This window comes from Marmota marmota, unplaced genomic scaffold, assembly GCF_001458135.2.
Source record: "Marmota marmota marmota unplaced genomic scaffold, marMar, whole genome shotgun sequence".
NCBI lineage: Eukaryota > Metazoa > Chordata > Mammalia > Rodentia > Sciuridae > Marmota > Marmota marmota.
Window position 1 is genome coordinate 29,934,466 of NW_026000185.1, and position 22,233 is coordinate 29,956,698.

The window sequence follows — 22,233 nt, forward strand, 5'->3', positions numbered from 1 at the left end:
CTCTATATATATATATATATATATATATATATATATGTGTGTGTGTGTGTGTGTGTGTGTGTGTGTATATATAGGATATGGCAGTGGGGGAGTTGCAGAAGAGGGGAAGTGTTGTGGGGCATGTTGCTCAGAAAACACACCATGTCCCAGTTTTGTCAAATCGAAGAGTCTTTATTTAGCTGGCCATCCAGGGACTGTACCCTGCAGGACCCATAACGGTCTCTGAAAGGAACAGCCTTGAGCCAGAGCACTTTAAGATATTTAAAGGCAAAATCTGCAAAAATCATATCTGAGTTGACATAGCTGCAAGTAAGCTGGTACAGAAGCTGAATTGGGCCATTAGAGAGACAATGCAATGGGTACATGGATATTTCCCATGGGACTTTCCAAGTTGGCACACAGCAAGCAAGCAGAAGGGAAGTGGGTCAAAATGACCCTAGTTCAGTACAAGTTAGAGAATGGTTACTAATGTCTAGACAATCTTGTCCAAGAAAAATGAAAACCAAAGAGAACAATTTTACATTGTATAAGAATTGCTATTTTGTGTTGCCAAGTATGCTATGTAGGTAACTATTATTGGGTACAGAGGTGGGGCTTTCCCATGGGAGAAGCAATTCTTACATGACATGGAGTCTCAGGGTAAAATGGAGTCTGTTTGGTCATTGCCTATATAGCCTGGCCCATAATATTCCCCACTGGTTTTATGGAACTAATCAAATCATTGATTAATCATCATTGGTATACAGTTGATTATGAAAATGTAGGGACCAATTAAAAACCCTAAGAGGACTAACAGCACTGGACTGGCTACAGCTGATATAAGACTAGTTAGCACAGGGAACCAGGAGAACAAACTTTGATACCAATTTCCCTCATATTGTCTTGCTTTTTCCCTTTCCTTTAATCACTTTCTGATCAGAGATATACTGTCTCTCACCACTCTTGAGTGATTAGTATAAAAGCAACATGTTTCCCCTAATGCCATACATAGGCCTCCTTTTTTTAAGAGCAAGAGATCTAAACTTCTTCTGCTTTGTAATACTGCTTCTGCTAGGGAGTCAAGAGAGGTCTCAAGTCTGCTCACTGATTGTTCTAGTTCCCCCACATTCAAATCTACCTGTTTGCTCAGGAATTTGAAATGTTCATTTCCAGTTTAAAGGGCTGCTGTAGACAGGGGCTAAAGATCCTGCAACCTAGGGGTTCTAGGATGGGGCTATTCTCCTAGGATGGTATATGAGCCCCAGATGTTCTCATTTAGCGTCTCCACTGTAGTAATACACTTGGGGAATAATGTGAACATTTACACAAAATTTGTTCCATCCTGGTATGCTAAAAAGCTATAAGGACAAGCAAAGAGTTATTTCTGATAGGCAGGCAAACCAAATACCTTCTGGAGCCTTGTGGAAATTAGAAGACTCCTGGGGTGTATTTGACACCTAGGTGGAAAGACATTTGGAAGCCTCATTCTTGTAAGTCTCCTAGTGTTTGAGTCCACCTTTTGTAGTCTAAAACCACATTAATCATAAGTGGCCATTGTTATGATTTGAAACCATAAACAAATATCATGAGATCTAAAATCATAGCCTGAGCAAGAGAAAAACATGATTAACATTTTCTGGACTCAAACTGGCCTTCATTTTGTGATTTAACCCAATTATTTATCTATACTGACTGAAAATTTCCCCTCTATATTAGGGATCTCCTACTGCTGTAAGGAAAAAGGACAATGACTGCTCTTGCTGCTTCGAGCTGAGAGGGGGTGACATACAGTGAAGCAAGCAGTTTGGAGTCTCCTTTTAGAAATTGGATCAGTCGAGGGGTCCATGCTAAAACTCTGGTTCAGGAAAAACAGGTTGTGAATTTGCCTGGGGTGGGTGCTTCTACGAGAGAAACAAAAAGACATGAGTACTGAAATAAGATTAATACAAAATAGCAGTTGTAGCATCTGGAACCTGACAATGAATATCATGAAGATGATAGAAGTCAATAATTGTTTACCAGGAGGTGGAAGAGCTGAGAAATTGTCCCCATAACAAGGCTTAACAAAGTTTAATAAGGTCCCCTTTTGGGGAACGTAAATCTTTAACATTGTCAGAGTTATCAGAAATGCAGACACAATATTTAGTTAAGTTACTTAATGTCATCTGATTTTTGTAAAATATCTTTTTTATTGGCATGATCTCTGTGTTCAGTAGAGATCCCTTTATCTTTGTTACTTAGGGCTAGATAATTATACTAGCAAACATTGATTACGTCTACCTGTGTAGGAGGTTAGGAAGATGTATAGGCCTTAAACTGACTAAAAACTTCTGGCTCTGGCAGTTCCTATTGATAGTTATCAGGCATTCTTGCCTAAGAATCTCTCTTCTGTTGCCTCCAGTCTTACTTATTCTTGCAGGGGCTAACACAAGTGTACATCTTAAGTTACATTAAAATAAGTATTGTTTCTCTTTACATGCCCAGGAATGGCTGTGCTTTGGTTTTAACTGTTTTTGCTAGGTGTTTAAGATCAAGCTGGTCAAACTGTCCTTGCTCCTATCTCTTATTAAGAGTCAGCTGAGTTGCCTTGGGGGACACTCTTGGGGAACTTGTGAGCAGAATTTTAGCTCTGCTAGTGCCATCTGCATTAGGATGGGTCATGGTCTTGTTAACCACGTGGCTTCCCTTGGAAGCCCCAGGGATGTTTCCCCCTTTCAATGATCCTCCTCTTTTGCAGCATGCACACTGATTGGCTTTCCATTCTCCAGTGTTCTTATTTAAAAAAAAATTTAGTTTTTAGTTGTAGTTGGACACAATATCTTTATTTATTTTTATGTGGTGCTGAGGATCGAATCCAGGGCCTCGCAGGTGCTAGGCGAGCGCTCTACCACTGAGCCACAATCCCAGCCCCAGTGTTATTCATCTCCCTGATCATGAAGTTATGTGGCCTAGAGTTGCAAAGCTCTTCCCCTTTTCCTAGGTTCATGCTGACTCAAAGGGCAAGAACCAAATATTGGTTTTCTTGGCTCCTTTATTTTAAAACCTTGATCTTTAAGCCTTGGCCTTAAATATCCAGCAAGACAGGCTTATGAGTCTTAAAATAAGAGTACTGGGCTTTAACTTTAATGTTTATAACTTTAAAGTTATTTTTTTTTAAGTTGTACATAACACAATACGATTTATTTACTTATTTGTTTGTTTGTTTGTTTGTTTATGTGGTGCTCCGGATTAAACCCAGCGCCTCACTCATATAAGGCAAGGGCTGAGCCGCAACCCTAGCCCCTTTACAGTTAATTTAATCCCTTTTAATTACTATCTGTCTACAGATGATGGCTTAATATCTCAAATTAATTTAGGTTGTGTGTTCCTGAAGTATTACCTCTACAAAACATTAAAAGACATCAGTTATAAGGAAAATACAAAGTGAAATTTTAAACAAGAGTAAAAGCTTATTTGTGTAATAGCTATCTTGAATTTGGTGAGTTATACATTATAGTCCCTGTTTGAGATCACAGTAATCTTTACCATAAAATCAATCTTTGAATACAACTTTAAATGAGCTGAACTCTGGCCTGCTTTGGAGTCACTTTGACATGTTGTCAGGTGGGAGGCAGAGCTTTATCTCAGGTAAGGTGGGACTCTTCACAAATCTTAGGTAATGTGTTCTAGTTCTGAAGCTGATCTTTGTCTCTCTTTTTAGATATCATTTTATAAGGTTTACATATATTGTTTTCTGAGTCTGTGTGAATGTTAGCTAACACAATATGACATTACATCTAAAACATGAATCAAGGAAAGGCTGAGAGTTTTTAACTTTCCTTTTGTGTGGAAAAATGGCAAAATGTTTTACATTATTAACCTTTAAACAGATCAGGCTCTCATTATCTTTTAAAATACCTTTAAATTTTTGTATTCCAGTGTAAAAGGTAACATAAGGTTTGGTTATAAAAGATCAAATGATATAAATAAATCCCCAATAAAATCTGTTATCCTTATAAGTTTAAGATTACCATTACAGACAACTTTAGTTTGGAGAACACCAGCTTGATAAAATGCTTCTTTAAATCTGATGTTTTTAATACTAATCAAGTTTAGCCTTTAAAGAAAAATGTAGTCTCTGTAATGTAGTACAATACTTTAAAATAACTGTTGCTTTTTAACCACAGATGTACAAACCTTAATTTCTCCCAGACTAGTTGCTCTAGAGAATAAAACTTAACAGACACAATATAATTAATATATTAAGAAGTTTTTGTTATTTTAACATATAGATCAAGTTTTGGTTTATATCAGTGCATTAATATTTGTTCTTACAGAATGACCTTGAACAGCTTTTTTTAATATTTATTTTTTAGTTTTAGGTGGACACAATATTTTATTTTATTTTTATGTGGTGCTGAGGATCGAACCCAGTGCCTCATGCATGCCAGACGAGCGTGCTACTAATTGAGCCATATCTCCAGCCCCGAGCAGCTTTAACTGTTTATGTTACCTATATAAAACCAATTTAGTTATACATAAACCTTTTAATATTTATCCTTTATTTATAGATCTTTATATTATTTAATTAGATCCTCTTATTGTTTACTTAGATATATTACAATTGCAAGCAGAAGGGAAGTGGGTCAAAATAACCCTAGTTGAGTACAAGTTAGAGAATGGTTACTAATGTCTGGAAAATCAATCTCTGACAAGGTACATCGCCCAAGAAAAATGGAAACCAAAGAGAACAGTTTTACATTGTATAAGAATTACTATTTTATGTTGCCAAGTATGTTATGCTAAGTAACTATTATTGGGTACAGAGGCAGGGCTTTCTCATGGGAGGAGAATATCTTACTTGATCTGGAGTCTCAGGGTAAAATGGAATCTGGTCATTGCCATATAGCCTGGCCCATAACACAAGGAGAAGGGGAAGGTCACTGAGAATACCAGGCTCCGGGGAGGAAGCAGGATTTGTGAAGAGTGAGGAAATCAGAGATCTGAGGGTTGGGTCCAGGCTGGCTCATAACTCAGGGAGTGGGTGGATATGGGGAGACAGTTGGCAGTAGACGGAATAAGAAGGCTAAGGGAAGGAGACAGTTGAACTAACTTCACCTTTGCAACACGAGATACTTCTTTTGAATAAAGATGGGGGTGACTTGGATGCCAGGCTTATGAGAGACAGACAGTATGATGCAGGTAGGGAGAAGCCCTGGGTCCTACCTGGCAGAGTGGACTGAGCTTTGGTGAATGGAAATCTCCTTCCAGTGAGAAAATGAGAAAAGTAGAAACCTCCAACAGATTCCTCTTTCTCGCCCCACAGGTGTTCTATTTCAAGATGTCCTGGACTGACAACATCATCTATCGGGCTCCAGGATCCCAGCCTGTCTCTAAATATGTCTCTAATTCTGTGAAATCACCCTCCCTCTTGGACTTTCTCCCCCAGGAGCTCTCCAACCTGACCTACCTTCTATACTGACCTCTGACCCCAGGAGATGGGGGGACTCTGACCCCAGGAGATGGGGGGACTTTTTGTCCTCCACCTACCACCTGAGGGGTCCTGCTTAGGACACCTATGCCCTAGGAGGCTACCTGGAGGTTGTCCTTGTGGCCAGGAACCACTGGGGCAGGCCCAAGACCCATGGTGGGGATCTGTTTAAGGCACGATTACTGGGTCCAGAATTGAGAGCAGGGGTCCCCGGGGATGTCTAGGATCTGGAGAATGGCACATACCTATTGTCCTTCCCTCTGCTCTGGACTGGGAGGGCCCAGGTGCAAGTACGGCTGATCCACTCCAGTGAGACCACTTGGATTCTGCACAGAATCTGGGAAGAGAAGAGGGCCACGGTTGATTTTAGGGGGTATTTCCAGGGCAGTTCTGGTGCTAAAGAGTCTGTGATTTGCAATGTTGACCCTCACTCAACTGGAGCCAAAGGGCATACCTGCCAGTACAGGGATGTGGTTTCTGGTGAGCTCTGGTCCTGTGCTCAACCCCCTACTCTGCCCTGCAACTCTTTGGTTGCTCACTCAAGCGGGAGTTACCTGAAGGTGACCATACCACGTGATGAGGCCCTGCTGGCAGGGTAATAAACCCAGAATCTGGGATATGGGTTCCAACCCTAAGCCTCATCTTTCCTTCTAAAGCTCATTCCTGTGATCCAGTGGCCCTCCACCACTTCCACCACTTGCACCATTCAGCAATTATTTCTACTCAATTCCAACATGAGCTTGTTGGGCAACTACCAAGTGACAGACATTGCTAGACAGACATATAGTACATGGTCAGGCTGTATCTTCAGAGAGGATTTTGATTGATCTTAGATTTGAAGTTCAGTGAGGACTTCTCTAGGAAAGATAAGAGGCAAAGTATTCAAGACAAAGCAAACATCTCAGGGCAAAAGTAGTTGAAGTGCTTCATTTATTTATCTGGGCTCCTGCTTTCACTTTGATTTTTAACCTGACAGTTCTTTACTGCTTTGTTAGATATTCAGATAGTTAGTAGCTTTTTAAATTACTTTCAGCAAAATGTGTTGTGAATACCTAGGTCTGCCATTCTATTTCATGAGTTTGGGTGGCATCTTTAACATTGGATTCTTCACCTTTTTATAGTTTCTTTCCTTTTTTTCTAGTTTCATGATTCAGAACACTTAACACCATCTATTTCACTCTTCCTTTTATGGAGTAAAAATGATCAGGGATATGAATTTCCCTCTGAGTACGGCTTTAACTGTATTCTCCAAATTTTTACACATGGAGTCTTAATTTTTATTTTGTTTTACATATTTTATAATTTCTACAGTTGCCACCTCTTAAATTCATGAATTCTTTACAAATTACTTTTAAAGTTTTTGTGTAGTTTGTAAATGATTCACTTTTAAAGTTTTTGCATAACCCACGCCTGTAATCCCAGCGACTCTAGCTTTTTCTTTGGATGCCACACTTCACTGAAAGTAATTTACATTCTGTATTTTTCCAGAAAGAAATTCTGAATCTATTTAATTTAACTTGTTAAGTTTTAAATTCTCAACTTTTCTATCTTTACTAATGTTTTGTGTCTGCTTAATTGTTTCAGACATAAATCTATTATATTGTTTTTATATTTATAAGTTATGATTTTCTCTCCCTACCTCTTTTTTGTGGTGCTAGGGATTGAACCCAGGTCCTCGTGCATGCTAGGCAAGTGCTCTACCACTGAGCTATAATCCAGCCCAACGATATCTCTTTGCAACCCAGGAGTTTTCACTTCACACGTTTCCAGGTGATGCTGTTCTGGACATTCATCTCTGGGTTTGTTTTATTGTATTGGCAAATTATTCATTTTACTTTCATGCTCTTTCCCTTAAATCCTAATTTTTGTGATATGAATACTTCTATGACAGCTTTAATTTCTTTGATATTTTTATGGTATACCTATCTTCATCTCTATGTTTCAAACTTTCAGAGTGAAATGGTTTTAGTCATGTCTCTCAATGTGATTTTCAACATTTGCTTAGGCATAAATAGATCATGGAAGAGTCTAGATCCATGAACAAAACTAACTTTATCAGAACACAATAGGCTTTCAATTCAACAGAGAAATATTAACTGGTTAACAATTAGAAAACAATATGATTATATGTGAACCTCACACTATACAGAAATATAAATGGACAAAAAATGACCTAATTGTGAAAAGCAGAAAACACTTGATTCGATTTGGGATTAGGAAAATACTATCATAGTGTCACAAAGAAAAATATATGTAAATTGGGCTACATATAAATCAAAACTTCTCCCTTACAAAAAGTATCATAATTTAAGTCAAGCTAAAATCTGGAAGGTGATATCTATAACACATTGAACTGACATAATAATATTAGTACTAGGAGTAAGTAAAGGAATATTACAAAACAATAAGAAATAGTATATAGCCCAATACAGCAATGAGGAAAATATGTAAGATATCAAAGAAGAAAAATCTAAATAGTGAATAAAAAATATATACGCACTCTCATGAACAATAAGGGAAATTTAAGATGAAACCAAGATATAATATGTTTTGGGGGGTACAGTTTAATTTTTAAATTTTGAGTCAGGGTCTCACTAAGTTGCTCAGGGTCTTACTAAATTGCTGAGGCCGGCTTTGAACTAGCAATCTTCCTGCCCCAGTCTCCCAAATTGCTGGGATTATAGGCATGCACCACCACACCTGGCTCCTGAACATAATATCTCTAATTTTTGTGTGGACAAATCCTTTTAATCTGAAAAAACAAAGAGTGATGAGGATGGGCAGTGGTAGAAAATCTCATATCCACTGGTAGGGGTGTTAATACCATTAGTTACACCATTACTAAATCTTGAAAACATAATGAATAATGATAGATATATTATATCTAAAGTTTTAAAACTTGCAAACAATTCCAATTAGTATTTTGGATTCATAAACATGTATCAACTGTATCAAATATGGATGAGAATATAAATACTGAATTCATGAAAGTGACTTGATCTTTTTGAGGAACAGTATGAAAGAGGGAAGGAGCATGGTGGTGTGCCTGAGGAACCTGTAATGATCCATCTATTAATTTTCAACTACTCATTGTGAATAACTATAGACCCACGAGAAGTTGCAAAAAGAATAAATTGAATCATCTGACCCTCTGGCCCAATTTCCCCCAAGGACAACATTTAATATATGAAGTACAAAATCAAAACAGAAAATCAGCATTGGTACAATTCTGTTAACCAGACCAAAAAATCAGTTTCCGTTGGCTGGTGCCTATAGTTTGTGTATGTGTGTGTGTGTGTGTGTGTTTCTCCACAAATTCACCATACGTATAGAATGGTGTAACCACCATTATAATCTAGATACAGAAATGTTCTGCCACCAAAAGGAAACCCCTCTGCTCTCCCTTCTAGGCTCTCCCACTCCCCAGTGTCTGTTCTTATCACCTGGTAACTCTTTTCTGTTCTCTATCTCTACAGTTTTATCATTTCTAGATGGTTCTATAAATGGAATCAGACAGTAATGCAGTCATTTGAGATTTTTTTTTTCACAAAGCACAATGTTCTCTAGATCCATCCATGCTGTTGCATCTATTGATAACTCACTCCTTTTTCTTGCCACTGATATTCCCGTGTGTACATTTGTTTAGCCTTCAATGGACATTGAAGGACATTTGGGGTGTTTCCAGATTTTAACTATCATGAATATGGATATTCATATACAGGTTCTTTTGTAAAATTAAAAAAAGATTTTTTTTTCATATCTGTGGAACAAAATGCCTGAGTGCAGTTTCTTGGTTGTGCAATTGGTAGATGTTTAGTTTTACAAGAAACTGCCAAACTATTTGCCAGAGTAGCTATACCATTTTATATTCCGCCCCCTGCACCGTGTACAAGAGACCCAATCTCTCTGTTCCTCTCCTGCATTTAGCATTACTATTTTAACATTTTAGCTATTGATCCATTTCTTTTTAAAGAGAAATTGGATTCATGTCTGGCAAAATATTAATATCTAATAGATCTGGATGCTGAATTCACAATAAAAATATTAATGATGCATAGAAGAGGGGAAATGAGCCTGGCAGAGTTATAGCTACAGAAGGAGGTAATAATGGACTGCATGTGGTGGGGCACACCTGTAATATCATTATCTTGGGAGGTTGAGGCAGGAGGATCCGAAGTTCAAAGCCATCCTCAGCTAGGGAAGCACTGAATAACTCAGCAAGACTCTGTCTCAAAACGAAAAAAATAAAAAATAAAAAGGGCTGGGGATGTGGCTCAGTGGTTAAGCACCCCTGGGTTCAATTCTTGGTACCCAAAAGAAAACAACAACAACAAAAAATAATGGAAGACTGGAAAGGTTTTAACTTTTTGTTTAAACAATTAAAAAAATCAAATTTAGTGAAGTTCCATTTACATGCAATGAAATAACCATGTTTCTAATGTGCAAGTCAATGTGTTTTGTGATTGCCAAGACAGTCAAGCTAGAGAATATTTTCCCCTAAAGTTCTCTTGTACCCCTTCACTGTCAATTTCTTTCCTCTACTAACCTCCAGTCCCAGGCAACCAAACAGCCTTCTGACAGTAAATATAGGTTTTGTCTTTTGTAGAATTGCATAAAAACAGAATCACACAGTATACAGTCTCTTGTATCTGCCTTGTATCTGCCTTTGGGTCAGTGAAATGTTTCTGAGACTCATCTCTGCTGTTGTATATCAGTAGCTTTTCCTTTCTATTGATGAAAGGCTTGTGTCTTATGGAGGTAGCACCATTTGTTTGCCCATTCACCTATCAATCAACATCTGAGTCAATTCCAGTTTGGGCCATTATAAAAAGACTGCTGTGAACATTGAGGTATGAGAGTTTTGTAGACAAATATTTTCATACTAGGTAAACAACTATGGATCCAGCTTTTAAATTCATAAACATTATTTTTCTGGAACAGTTTTAGATTCACAGAGAAACTGAGAAGATAACATGGAGTTCTGGTATTTCATTTCCTGCATAGTATCTCTTCTGATTCACATCTTACACGAATGTAGTACATCTGTTTCAATTCATGAACCTGTGGTGAGGCATTATTAACATTACAGTCCATTGTTTATTTAGATTTGCCTAGATTTTTAACTAATGTCTTTTATTTCTTATCAGAGATCCCATTTAAGTTCCCACATTACATTCAGGCTTATCTTGGTTGTAACAGTCTTTCTGACTTTGTCTTTGATGGCCTTGAGTTTTGGAGAAGTACTGATCAATTATCTTATGGGATTCCCCTCTATGGAAATATATCTGATGTCTCTTGCTTATGATCAGACTGGGATTGTGTATTTTAGGAAGGAAAATTGTGGAAGTAAATTATATTTCCATCAGGTGACATCACAGGTACACAGTATGAATGTGGTTTGTGCCCATTGGTGTTAACCTTGTTTGCTTGGCCAAGGGGATTTTTGTTAGGTTTCTGGGCTATAAAGCTACCCACCCCACCCCACCTCCTTCTTTTTTACTGTAACTTTGGAAATCAGTAGGCATAACCCAATTCAAAGAGGTATGTCTCCAGTGTCTGAGTGTTCATGTAACAACAACAAAAAATTCCTCTGCTCCCTGTCCTTCCAGAACTTAGTGCCAGGAAGTGATTTTCCTCTCTGGCATTCTGTGTATTTCCATTTATAGGAATAGAGAACTCTGTGATCTGACTTGGTTGTCTTTCCTCACCTCGACTATTAGTAAGCCAAGAGTCCAATGAGTAGATGAAATGCAGAAAGTCCCTCCCCTGGACTCCCGAAAAGATTTTTCTCTTCCTTCCATCATTTTTTCTCTTTATTGTAATTGCCCCAAGTAATAAATGTGCTAATTATTCCTCTTTGGAATTAGAGTGGAAACGACAAGTCAATCATCAAATCCCTTTAGCAACTCCAGATTTCACCAGGTGGCCCTTCCACAAAGCTCTCTCTCCCTGTTTCTCCAGCAAGGTGACTGACAAGCTGCTGCCTCAGGGTGTTGCTCCAATTCTGATCAGACCGGCAACCACAGAAAACATCAGTCGGGGTGAGTGGGGCTGAGTCATGCTGGGAGTGGAGGGTGATGATGGACCTATATGGGTTTTGTTCCTTGACCGAGAGGCTAGCCTCTCCCTTCCAGGGTGGTAGAGTACAGGGGTGAGCAGCACGGATTGTGACACCAGGCTTCTTGGATTCACATGCTATCCCTGCCAGTCACTGTTTTTCTGATATCAAACCACTTCATTGAGGTGTGGATTGACATACTAAATGCTGTGTACAACTCAATGCGTTTAGCCATAAACACACCCCATGAAACCATCACCACAATCTGTGCCATGAACATACTCAACTTCTAGCAGTTATACTTTAAGATTGTGATGGGACTGATGAAGAGAAGATCAAGAGTAAATTAGACTTTAAAATCTTACTTTGTGACCGAGGACTTCAATTTTTGTTCTGCAGTTTTAGGAATATACAGAACACTGAGGATGTGTTTTCCATCTATTGTTCTATATAGATTACTATAATGGGGCAGGGAACTTCTCCTGAAAGAATGTTATTTTTTATTTAATTTATTTTTTAAAAGTAGTTGAACACAATACCTTTATTTTATTTATTTTTTGTGGTGCTAAGGATTGAACCCAGGGCTTCACATGTGCTAGGTGAGTGTTCTACCACTGAGCCACAACCCCAGCCCCAAGAATGTTATGTTTTGTAGAAGAAAATGAGTGCTGGGGCTGGGGATGTGGCTCAAGTGGTAGTGCGCGCCTCGCATGCGTGCGACCCGGGTTTGATTCTCAGCACCACATACAAACAAAGATGTCGTGTCCGCCGAAAACTAAAAAATAAATATTAAAAAAAATTCTCTCTCTTTAAAAAAAAAAAGAAAAGAAAATGAGTGCCATTTCATGCCCTGTATATCTAGAGATGTTCTATAAGTAAAGGAAAATATATACTTCAATACCCTACTGTAATTATGATATATTTTCTAAATTTTATTTATTTATTTATTTAGTACTGGGGATTGAACTCAGGGGCACTTAACCACTGAGCCACTTCCCCAGCCCTATTCTATATTTTATTTAGAGACAGGGTCTCACTGAGTTACATAGCGCCTTGCTGTTGCTGAGTCTGGCTTTGAACTTGTGGTCTTCCTCTCTCGGGATCTTCCTCCTGAGCCCCTGGGATTACAGGCGTGTGCCACCAAGCCAGGCATATTTTAATTAAATATTCTATACATGTTTTAAAAATATATTCATTATGTCCAAAATTTTCCTCCTGCCACTTGTGTTTATTATTACTGTTATGGTGTATGTAACACATGGCATAAGATTTTTCCCTCCCAGCAAATTTTCACTCTGCAATACAGTATTGTTCACTACAGACTCGGGGCTGTAGAGTAGATCTCTTGGACTTATTCATCCTGTAAATTGAAACTTTGTCTCTTTTCCCCATCATCTTCCTGCTTTCTCTTCACCTACGCCCATGACAACCATCATTCTGCAGTCTGCCTCTTGAGTCTCACTAGTTAGATCCCTTGTGTCATTGAAGCCAGTGGTCTTTGACCTTCTTTGGCGCATTTCACTTAGTATGATATCTCTGGAGATCAACTACTTTTTCACAAATGGCAGGGTTTCCTTCCTTTTCTTTTTGCTTTCTCATTTACCTAGCTATATCAAAGAATAATTGACAAAGGAAATGCATGTTTTTAAAGCATACAATGTGATGATGTGGTATAGGTACACGTTATGAAACAACCACTCACATTTGAGTTAGTTGGCCCATCCATTGTCTCACATAGTTTACTTGGTTGTTTTATTTTTAGTATTTTTTAGTGTGATAAGGACAAATAACACTTAATGTCTTAGCAAATTTCAAGTATATAATACGGTTAATTATGGATTATTGCCACCATGCTATACATTAGACCCCCCAGAACCTATTAATCTTATAAATGCAAGTTTGTATATTTTGGCCAAAATCTTCCATTTTCCCCTCTCCCCAAGTCCCTGGCAACCTTCATTCTACTCTATTTTTAAAACTTATTTTTAGGTTCCACATAGGTGACATCAAATGGTATTTGTCTTTCTCTGGCTTCTTTCTTTTTTGTGTGTGTCTGGGAGATACGGGGAATTCAGCCAAGGGGCATTTTCACTGAGCTATTGTTTTTTTTCCAGTTTCAAAAAAGGGTCTTGCTAAATTACTCAGGGCCTTGCTAAATTTCAGAGGCTGGCCTCAAACTTGCAAGCCACCTATCTCATCCTCCCAAGTTGCTGGGTTTACAGGTGTGCACCACCAGGCCCAACTGTCTGGCTTATCTCCCTTAGTATAATGCCTTTCAAGTTCATCCATGTTGTCCTAAACATCAGGATGTCCTTTCTTAAGAATGGATACTATTACTCTGTGTGTATGTTCTGTTTTCTTTACCCATTGATCCATTACTAGACACTCAGTTATTCCGTGTCTCGGATATTGTGAATAATGCTCAAATGAATGTGAAAGTATGAATAATCTTTTTGAGATCCTGATTTCACTTCCTTTTAGTATATACCCAGGAGTGGTATTGTTGCATCACATAGGAGTTCTGTTCATTATTTTTTGAACTGCCAATCATTATTCTTGATCAAAGACAAATTGCTTAACATTTCATGTCCCAGTGTCCCTACTCTCACCAAATATAAGAATGGTATGTCATAGGTTTTGTCAAAGAGTAATGAAAAAATACATGTAAAGCACACAGAAGAGTACCTGACATCTTCTAGATGTTAATGTTGGTTCTTTTTGTTTTTTATTCTGTTCTGCTTTTCTCCTTCCTATAGTGCTATCCCCACAGACCAAGTGCCACCCTGGCCTTCTGGCCCCAAAGCCCTCTGGCTTCTACCACCAAGATGTATGGCATTCCCTGTCCTGCTCTGGCCAGTCCTTCCCCACTGTTGACAGCATCCTGGGCTGCCTGGCTGGCCACATCGTGCACATGATGGGGGACTCCACGCTTTGGCAATGGTGGGAATATCTACGTGACACAGTGCCCTGTGAGTGACACATGGGGACTCATGAAGAAACAGGTGACCAGAGAGGGATTTGAAGGAAACTGTGGTGCTTGGTGGAGAGATGGGCAGGATGCTGGGTGCTCCTGAAAGGCGAGTGAATGAGGAAGGCAGAGTTATCACTGGGCTGTCTTCCTGGTTTAGTTACCATGGAGCTCCAATGAGAGCACCAACCTTTCAAATAACAGTGTGTGGTGATTCCAAGAGCCCTCATTTAATTTCTAAGTAAAATCCCCAGTGAGTCTCTCAAAGATTATTGAAGTGAGAAAAACACAAAGTTCACAAATTTGCTGGGAGGGGTACTGGGGTTTGAACTCAGGGGCACTCAACTACTGAGCCACATTGCCAGTCCTATTTTGTATTTTATTTAGAGACAGGGTCTCACTGAATTCCTTAACACCTGGCTTTTGCTGAGGCTGGCTTTGAACTTGAGAACCTCTTTCCTTAGCCTCACAAACCATTGGGAATTATAGGCATGGGCCACCCAGCCTGGCCACAAAGTTCAAAATTTTATGTCACTCACCACCCTATACCTCAATTTTTTTTTCTTACTGTTCTTAGATTTGTTGCTGGTCTTGAGCAGTCACTTGTCATTTGGTAGAGATAGTGGTTCCCTTAGCACCTAAGGAGGCAGTCACTTCTGCTGAATGTGTGTAGCTTTCTTGTCCCCTCCAAAATTAGACCAACCCAATCCCAAACCTTCCATTTTTCTAAATAGTCAAGATTAATGGAAAACAATATCACAGAACTTGTGAGTTCATTCCTCCAATTTTCAAAAACAAAAGAAAATACTCAACATCTTTAGCAGTGATTTTGAGTGAAATTCTGTTCTGTTCCAAGCAACCAGTATCTACTTCAGATCTATTATAAATCTCAGGGCCTGAGATTCTAACTGAGTGGCAGAGCACTTTTCTAGTATGTGCAGGGCCCAAGGTTGTATTCCTAGCATAGCTCTCTCTCTCTCCCTCTTTCTCATACACACACACCCAAGGTTTGATTTACAGTCCTTCAGATGTCTGAGAAATAGGAAGATATAATAGAAAAGCTAGCCAGAATGCCTGTTGTACTGAGACCACTGTTCAGTAGTCGTAATCCTTATAAATTGATATCAAAATTGTCATCAGGCTAATTGTAGCAATTGTTTACCATGGTTTTAAGGGGAGTCCACCTAATATTATAGCCAATCTCAGAAAGGAAGCTCAGGCACTTTCTTGGTTTCTTGCAAAGTTTAGAAATTAGCCACATTGTCACTGTAGCCACCAAGTCCAATTTGAAGTTCCCTTTTATTTTAAACAGTCAAGTGGTCTGGGCACAGTGGCACACACCTGTGATTCCAGGTACTAGGGAGGCTGAAGCAAGAGGATAACAAGTTCAAGGCCAGGCTGGGCAACCTAGCGAGATCCTGTCTCAAAATAATTTAAAATTGAGAAAGGGTAAGGGATATAGCTCAGTGGTAGAGTACTTGCCCAGCTTGCAGGAGGCCCTGGGTTCAGTCCCCAGCACCACAGAAAACACAACAACAAAACAGCTAATTGAGGTCTAACTGACAAACCATGAGTGGCAGATATTTACATTTTGATATATATTTACACTCATGGAACAACCTTCATAAATGAGATAATTAGCATATTCATCATGCAGAAAAGTATCCTCAAAGAATAAAACATTGGAAATCTGTCCTAGGGGTACACCTGTAATTCCAGATATTAGGGGATTGAGGCAGGAGGATCACAAGGTCCTAAGCAAATAAGTGAGACTCTGTCTCCAAATATAACATAAAAAGTGCTGGAATCGGGCTGGGGTTGTGGCTCAATGGCAGAGCACTTGCCTCGCACATGAGAGGCACTGGATTTGATCCTCAGCACCACATAAAAATAGATAAACAAAATAAAGATATTGTGTCCATGTATAACTAAGATTTGTGCAGAGATGCTAGATTCCCTTTATCCATATTGCATTCAAGGCAACAAAGCAAATTTTGAAAATGTTGATTGGGCACCTGAAATAGAAGCTTGCCAAGGATCAGATCTTAGACAAAAACAGAAGAGGTGGCAAGGAACGAATCCCCCAGGGAAAGTCAATGGTGAAGAGAGTGCAACGGGTGTGTTGGGGGCCCAAGGACAGGCTGTGGCCTCTGCCCTGCAGACACCCTGAGCTCCCGCTGCGACTGCCCTGGAGGGACCCAGGCTGGGAAGGATCGGGAGCCTCTCCCTGCTGCTGGATGACCCCCTGGCAGCCGCGACCTGTCAGAGTCGGGACCCGTGGTATCTTCTCTCTCATCCTCCCAACAGCCTTGAAACCAGTGGATCTGATTCCACATATCAGTGGCCTTGGAGACCACTCGGGGCATAGTGCTGCACTGGCGAGCCCACAGCTGGCCCCTGCGCTCCCAACGCACGCCAGTGGCCTCTCTGCACTCTGTGGCCAAGGAGCTGGAGGGCCTGGCTTGGGGGCCCCCACACCAGACGACTGGCAGGGATTCGGACAGCTGTAATGGCCCTGCTGGAGCAGGAACCCTGCTCCGGATCCCGTCCTGTCTGCCCCTGGGGACTTGGAGCCTTTGGGCGGCTTGGCAAGGCCGGCGAAGTCACCGGGGCTTGGAGGGCTTGGAGGACAAAACTACATTTGTTCAGTAGGTTAGAGAACATAGAGAAGACTTTGACCTTGAGAAGAAGGTCCTGTGCCAGACTGGTTATGTGTAAAAGATATTTTTTCCTGTTATAACCATTATTTTGCATGTGCCTTTTATTCCTCGTTCTGCATATACAGTTGACAAAACTAAGTACTTTTTTGAAATATCTAGCCCTAGATGTTCTAAAGTGCTCGATATATGTTAAAAGTAGAAGTGGTAAAATATAATGCATTTTATAAATATCTTTGTTAAAATTCTTAATAAACGTTTTGGGGGGCAATAGCCAAACCCCTGTTGAGTATTACTACATGTGCAATTTTATTTACAGTGATGTGTGCATAGTGGTCACATTCTTTTGTGGAATATCTAATCCTTCTATATATTTAGAAGTGCTTAATATGTTTAAAAGTAAAAGTAGTAGAATAAAACTTGTAGATAGCTTTTAATATATATACATAAATTTGTAGATGGACACACTACCTTTATTTTATTTATTTATCTTTATGTGATGCTGAGGATCAAGCCCAGGGCCTCACACTTGCTAGACAAGCACTCTTCCACTGAGCTACAATCTCAGCCTGGTAAATAGCTTTTAAAAACTGGTAGGAAATACTGTGTTTGGAATTGTTAAACCACATCTGAATGGTATCTTGTCAGTACTTATTCACTGGGTTGAGGGAGGTGGGAGGGAAGAAGTTACAAAAGGTGTTTTGTTAGCTTGTGCTTGAAAATCCTAGCTTACTATTGCCCTATAACATGCATTTCATTTAACTTTGCTGTACTGAATACATTGTGTATGTACTGGACAATGGAGTCCTGGTTTTATAATATCTAGTCTCTGGATAGGCAGAGGTTGCCAATGTGTCACAAAAGTAGAGTTAGTAAGCTAACACATTTTGCATACTTTGTGCTAAAATTCATAGAAAGGGAGTCTTCTGAAAAGAACTTTAGGAAGTGAAATTGTAACATTACATCTGAGTGACACTTGTGCCTCTGTCACTTGTGACATAGGAGAGAAGAAATGAAAGAAAGAAAGGTTCTAGGCCAGCATGATCTTATTTAGATGCTTTTAGATATATTGCTATCTGTGTATCGTTTATTCAACAACACTACTGTGTACATTGTAGACAAATTTAAGTCCTCATTTGAAACATCTGGTTTTTCTAGATGTTTAGAAGTGCACAAAGTATGTTAAAAGTAGAGATAGTAAATAAAACATATTGTAGGTTAAAAGAAAAAGAAAAGTAGATTCTAGGGATAGAATTTGGGGAATTATTTTATTTATAAAGTGCAAGGAAAATAAGAAGCCAATAATTAGGGGTGAGGATTAACCAGAAAGGTAGAAACAAGGGGACAGTGTATTGTCACAGAAGGAAAAAGGGAAGAACATTTCTGGAAGAGGTTGGCCAGCAGAGGGAAGTCAAATGCCATAGAGAGTTACAAGCAAGAAAGGGCTGGGGATGGAGCTCCGTGGTTCAGGGCTTCTCTCGCCTGTGCAAGGCCCTGGGTTTGATCCCAAAAAAAGAAAAGAAAAGAGAAGAGTAAAGTAAACTGGAAAGGAGTTTGGATGGACAGTGTTGGTACTGATAGGGAGAGCTTGTGGAGTTGAGGAACAGAATGCTTGTGTCTGAAAAAGCAAGCAGGCGGGAGCTAGAAGTTTTATATGTAAAATAATATGGCGCATGGTCATATGTTACGTTATGGAAACTTCTCTCTCATCCTCCCAACAGCCTTGAAACCAGTGGATCTGATTCCACATATCAGTGGCCTTGGAGACCACTCGGTGCATAGTGCTGCACTGGCGATCCCACAGCTGGCCCCTGCGCTCCCAACGCACGCCAGTGGCCTCTCTGCACTCTGTGGCCAAGGAGCTGGAGGGCCCGGCTTGGGGGCCCCCACACCAGACGACTGGCAGGGATTCGGACAGCTGTAATGGCCCTGCTGGAGCAGGAACCCAGTACCCTTGTGGTCATCAAACTGGCCAACGCTGGCTATAAGTCCGTGTATGGCAGCGACTGGTTCACTCTGCAAGTGAACCGGCTCCTGAGAGCTGCCTTTGCTGGGCTCCGTGTGGCCTTTGTGGACGCTTGGGAAATGACCTCCAGCCTGGCCCTGCCCGACAACATCCACCCAAGGAAGCTCATTGTGAGCAATGGAGTGAACTTGCTCCTCTCCTTCATCTGTCCCACCTGAGAGCTACTGAGGGTCCTGGCAGTGTGCCAATGGAGAGCCTGCAGCTCAGCCACAGGAAATGTGAGAAGCAGTGATGGGACCCAGAATGATTCAGAGGAGAGTAGTTACCCCAAGATTGGCCCCACTGGTGACATTTTGGTGACTGTCTTCTCATACAGCTCTCTGTGCAATGCACAAATAAATAAATATTACATGAACGAGATCATATTTCACATGCTCTGTTTCCAGTTCCCTTTTTAGAAATTTTTATTGATTTAATTGCACATTACTCAGTTTTGTAAGGAATAATACAGAGATCACTTATATCCTGTACTTAGTTTCTACCAATGTAACCATCTTGTCAAACTGGGGTATAATATCAGAATTGGGATATTTACATTGATATAATCCAACATTCTTATTTAGATTTTCTCAGTATTATTATCCTCAATTTTTTGTGTGTGTGTGTTTGTGTGTGTGTGTTGTTTTATTTTTTATTTTTATTTTTGCAGTGCTGGGGATTGACCTCAGGGCCTCATGCATGCTGGGCAAGTGCTTCACCACTGAGGCTATATCCCTAGGTCCTGTTGCGTTGATTTGTATGCATTTATTTTTATGCAACATTATCACATATACTGGTTTCTGGTTAATTCTTTAACATTTGTTTTGTAGCTTTTTTTGTAGGAAAAGATAACAAAGCCCAAGGTTCATCCACAATAGCAAGTCATATAGGAGAGTCACCAAAAAACTGGGGTCTCAAAGGACTTCATCCTCAGACTGAGGTGATCCAACAAGAAATCCCCAGGACCAAAGAGCACAAAGAAAAGGACCACTGCAAAATTTGGTAAGTGGAAGGGTAGGGGAAGCGTCCTCTAAGAACTGATAGCCATACACTGTCTTCACTCTGGTTTCTAGCCTGACTTGACACTACATGGGTGGCTCAAAAATTCTCTAGGGCTGGGGATATAGCTCAGTTGGTAGAGTGCTTGCCTTTTTTTAAAATTTTTTTTTAAAGAGAGAGAGAATTTTAATATTTATTTTTTAGTTTTTCGGCGGACACAACATCTTTGTTTGCATGTGGTGCTGAGGATCGAACCTGGGCCGCACGCATGCCAGGTGAGCGCGCTACCGCTTGAGCCACATCCCCAGCCCCGAGTGCTTGCCTTATATGCACAAGGTCCTGAGTTCAATCCCCAGCTACACACACACACACACACACACACACACACACACACACACAAATTCTCTAGGTCCAGGTTAATGTAAGTGGGCCTAGCCTCATATACCTCCATGTCACCTGAAAACATCAACTGTGATTTCTGGGGAAACCGACATTTTTCTCAGATCACAGATAATTTTCTGCAGAGAAAATAATAAGGAAAAAGAGCTGCAGACATTCAGAAATCATGAAACACACAAGTAACAACGTAGCAAGAGTGAGAAACAACAGAAAAAAGTTAGAAAAACCCAAATACAAAACTCCCAGATATCAGATCAACTGAAAAAGCATATGAAATTAGTATCAGTAAACATACTGACTTAATCAAAAAGATTTTTTACCAATATAAATAAAGAAGAAAAATATTTTTAATAGAACTCTTAAAATGAAAACTAGAATACTTATAATTAAAAATGAAGTGCATATTTAAAGCCAGGCTGGAGAGAGGCAGAGAAAGAATTAGTGAATTATCTCCTCCCAGTTCTACACTGTGGTTCATCCAGATATCTGCTATCACCTTGTGGTGACACCTCCCTATGCAAACTATTTGATGCAAACTATTTGCATCACCTCACTGACCCCATACCTCCCATTTCCTACAGTGACTACCTCCCAGTCACAGTGTCACTCCCCACCCCCCAAATTTGTGCCTTCTTGCTTCTAAGCCTCCAGTTAGAATTCTCCATGAGAAACTCTCCTGGGTAATGCCCTGGACCGCAAAGAAGGCTTCAGTTCACAGGTCCCTTGCTTTCTGTCTCTTACCTGCTGGGTGTGCCTGCTCATCCCTGATGGCTCCCTCCTTTTCCCAATGGCCTATGAGGTGTGCTTGCCTCTTGTCTCCAGGATCTGGGAGTAATGCTGCTTCTGTTACAACACATCTTTTATTGAGTTGCCTCCTGTGTCTCACCTGACTGACGCATCCAAATCTAACCTCTTCACCAGTGTGGGTTCTCTTGGAGAGTGGCTGTCTTGACAGGAATAGATTGGACTCAGGTCAGACAAGAGCCTCATGGACATCTGTCAGGATAAAGAAGTTTTCTGTGGGAGAGGCACCTGCTCACATGTTGGACAGTTGGGCATTAGGCCATCGGCTAGGATGAAGTATCCATTGACAGGAACACCATAAAGGCTCACTACTACCAAGTGCCCCAGAGCTCCATCAGGGCCAGGTTAGAGTCTATAGCAACTGTCCAGGGAGGGACCTCAAGACCAACATGAAGGACTGAACTTAGCACCTCACTTAACCTTCATTTACCATAAAGATGCTATCTACAGACAGTCACATTGGGGGTGACATAGGAATATGGGGGACACCAGTCAGTTCATAAGAAAAGATAAAGTGAAAACATTTCAGACAAACAGGAGCTGATAGAGGCTTTACCGGTGGGTCTTCATTACAGAAGAATTCTGAAGAAGGGACTTCTGTGGGAAGGGGAGTGGTTCTTCCAGGGAGAACTCAGGGTCAGTAATCTTAAATTTGGTGGTTGAAATTCATAATACTACTTTTAAAGAACCATATAAAATAATCATAAAATTTCTAAGGCTAGGGAAAATAAGTTAAATTCTACTAAGTTAAATAAGTTAAATTCATTCTACAGTCTACTCTGAAACCCACCCCAAAGCCTTGTTCTCATACCCTCAACATTTAGTTTTCTTTTCAACATTTCATTTTTTGAGCCATTTGAGAGAAAATTACATATATCATTCCTCTTCTCCCCT

General features: G+C 40.0%; 2 protein-coding genes and 1 pseudogene across 4 annotated transcripts in view; all 3 read left to right on the forward strand.

Annotated features, from left to right (window-relative positions):
• The window catches only part of LOC107147108 (NXPE family member 3-like), a 68,975-nt gene that overhangs the window by 17,039 nt on the left and 29,703 nt on the right, over positions 1–22,233 (forward strand). The gene's annotated exons all lie outside the window — the stretch shown is intronic.
• LOC107146614 lies at positions 5,371–17,259 on the forward strand (annotated as a pseudogene).
• LOC125610364 (NXPE family member 3-like) lies at positions 18,834–19,509 on the forward strand. The gene has a single exon (XM_048790041.1). It carries the CDS (start codon positions 19,056–19,058, stop codon positions 19,314–19,316), a length of 261 nt encoding a protein of 86 aa, XP_048645998.1. The 5' UTR covers positions 18,834–19,055; the 3' UTR covers positions 19,317–19,509.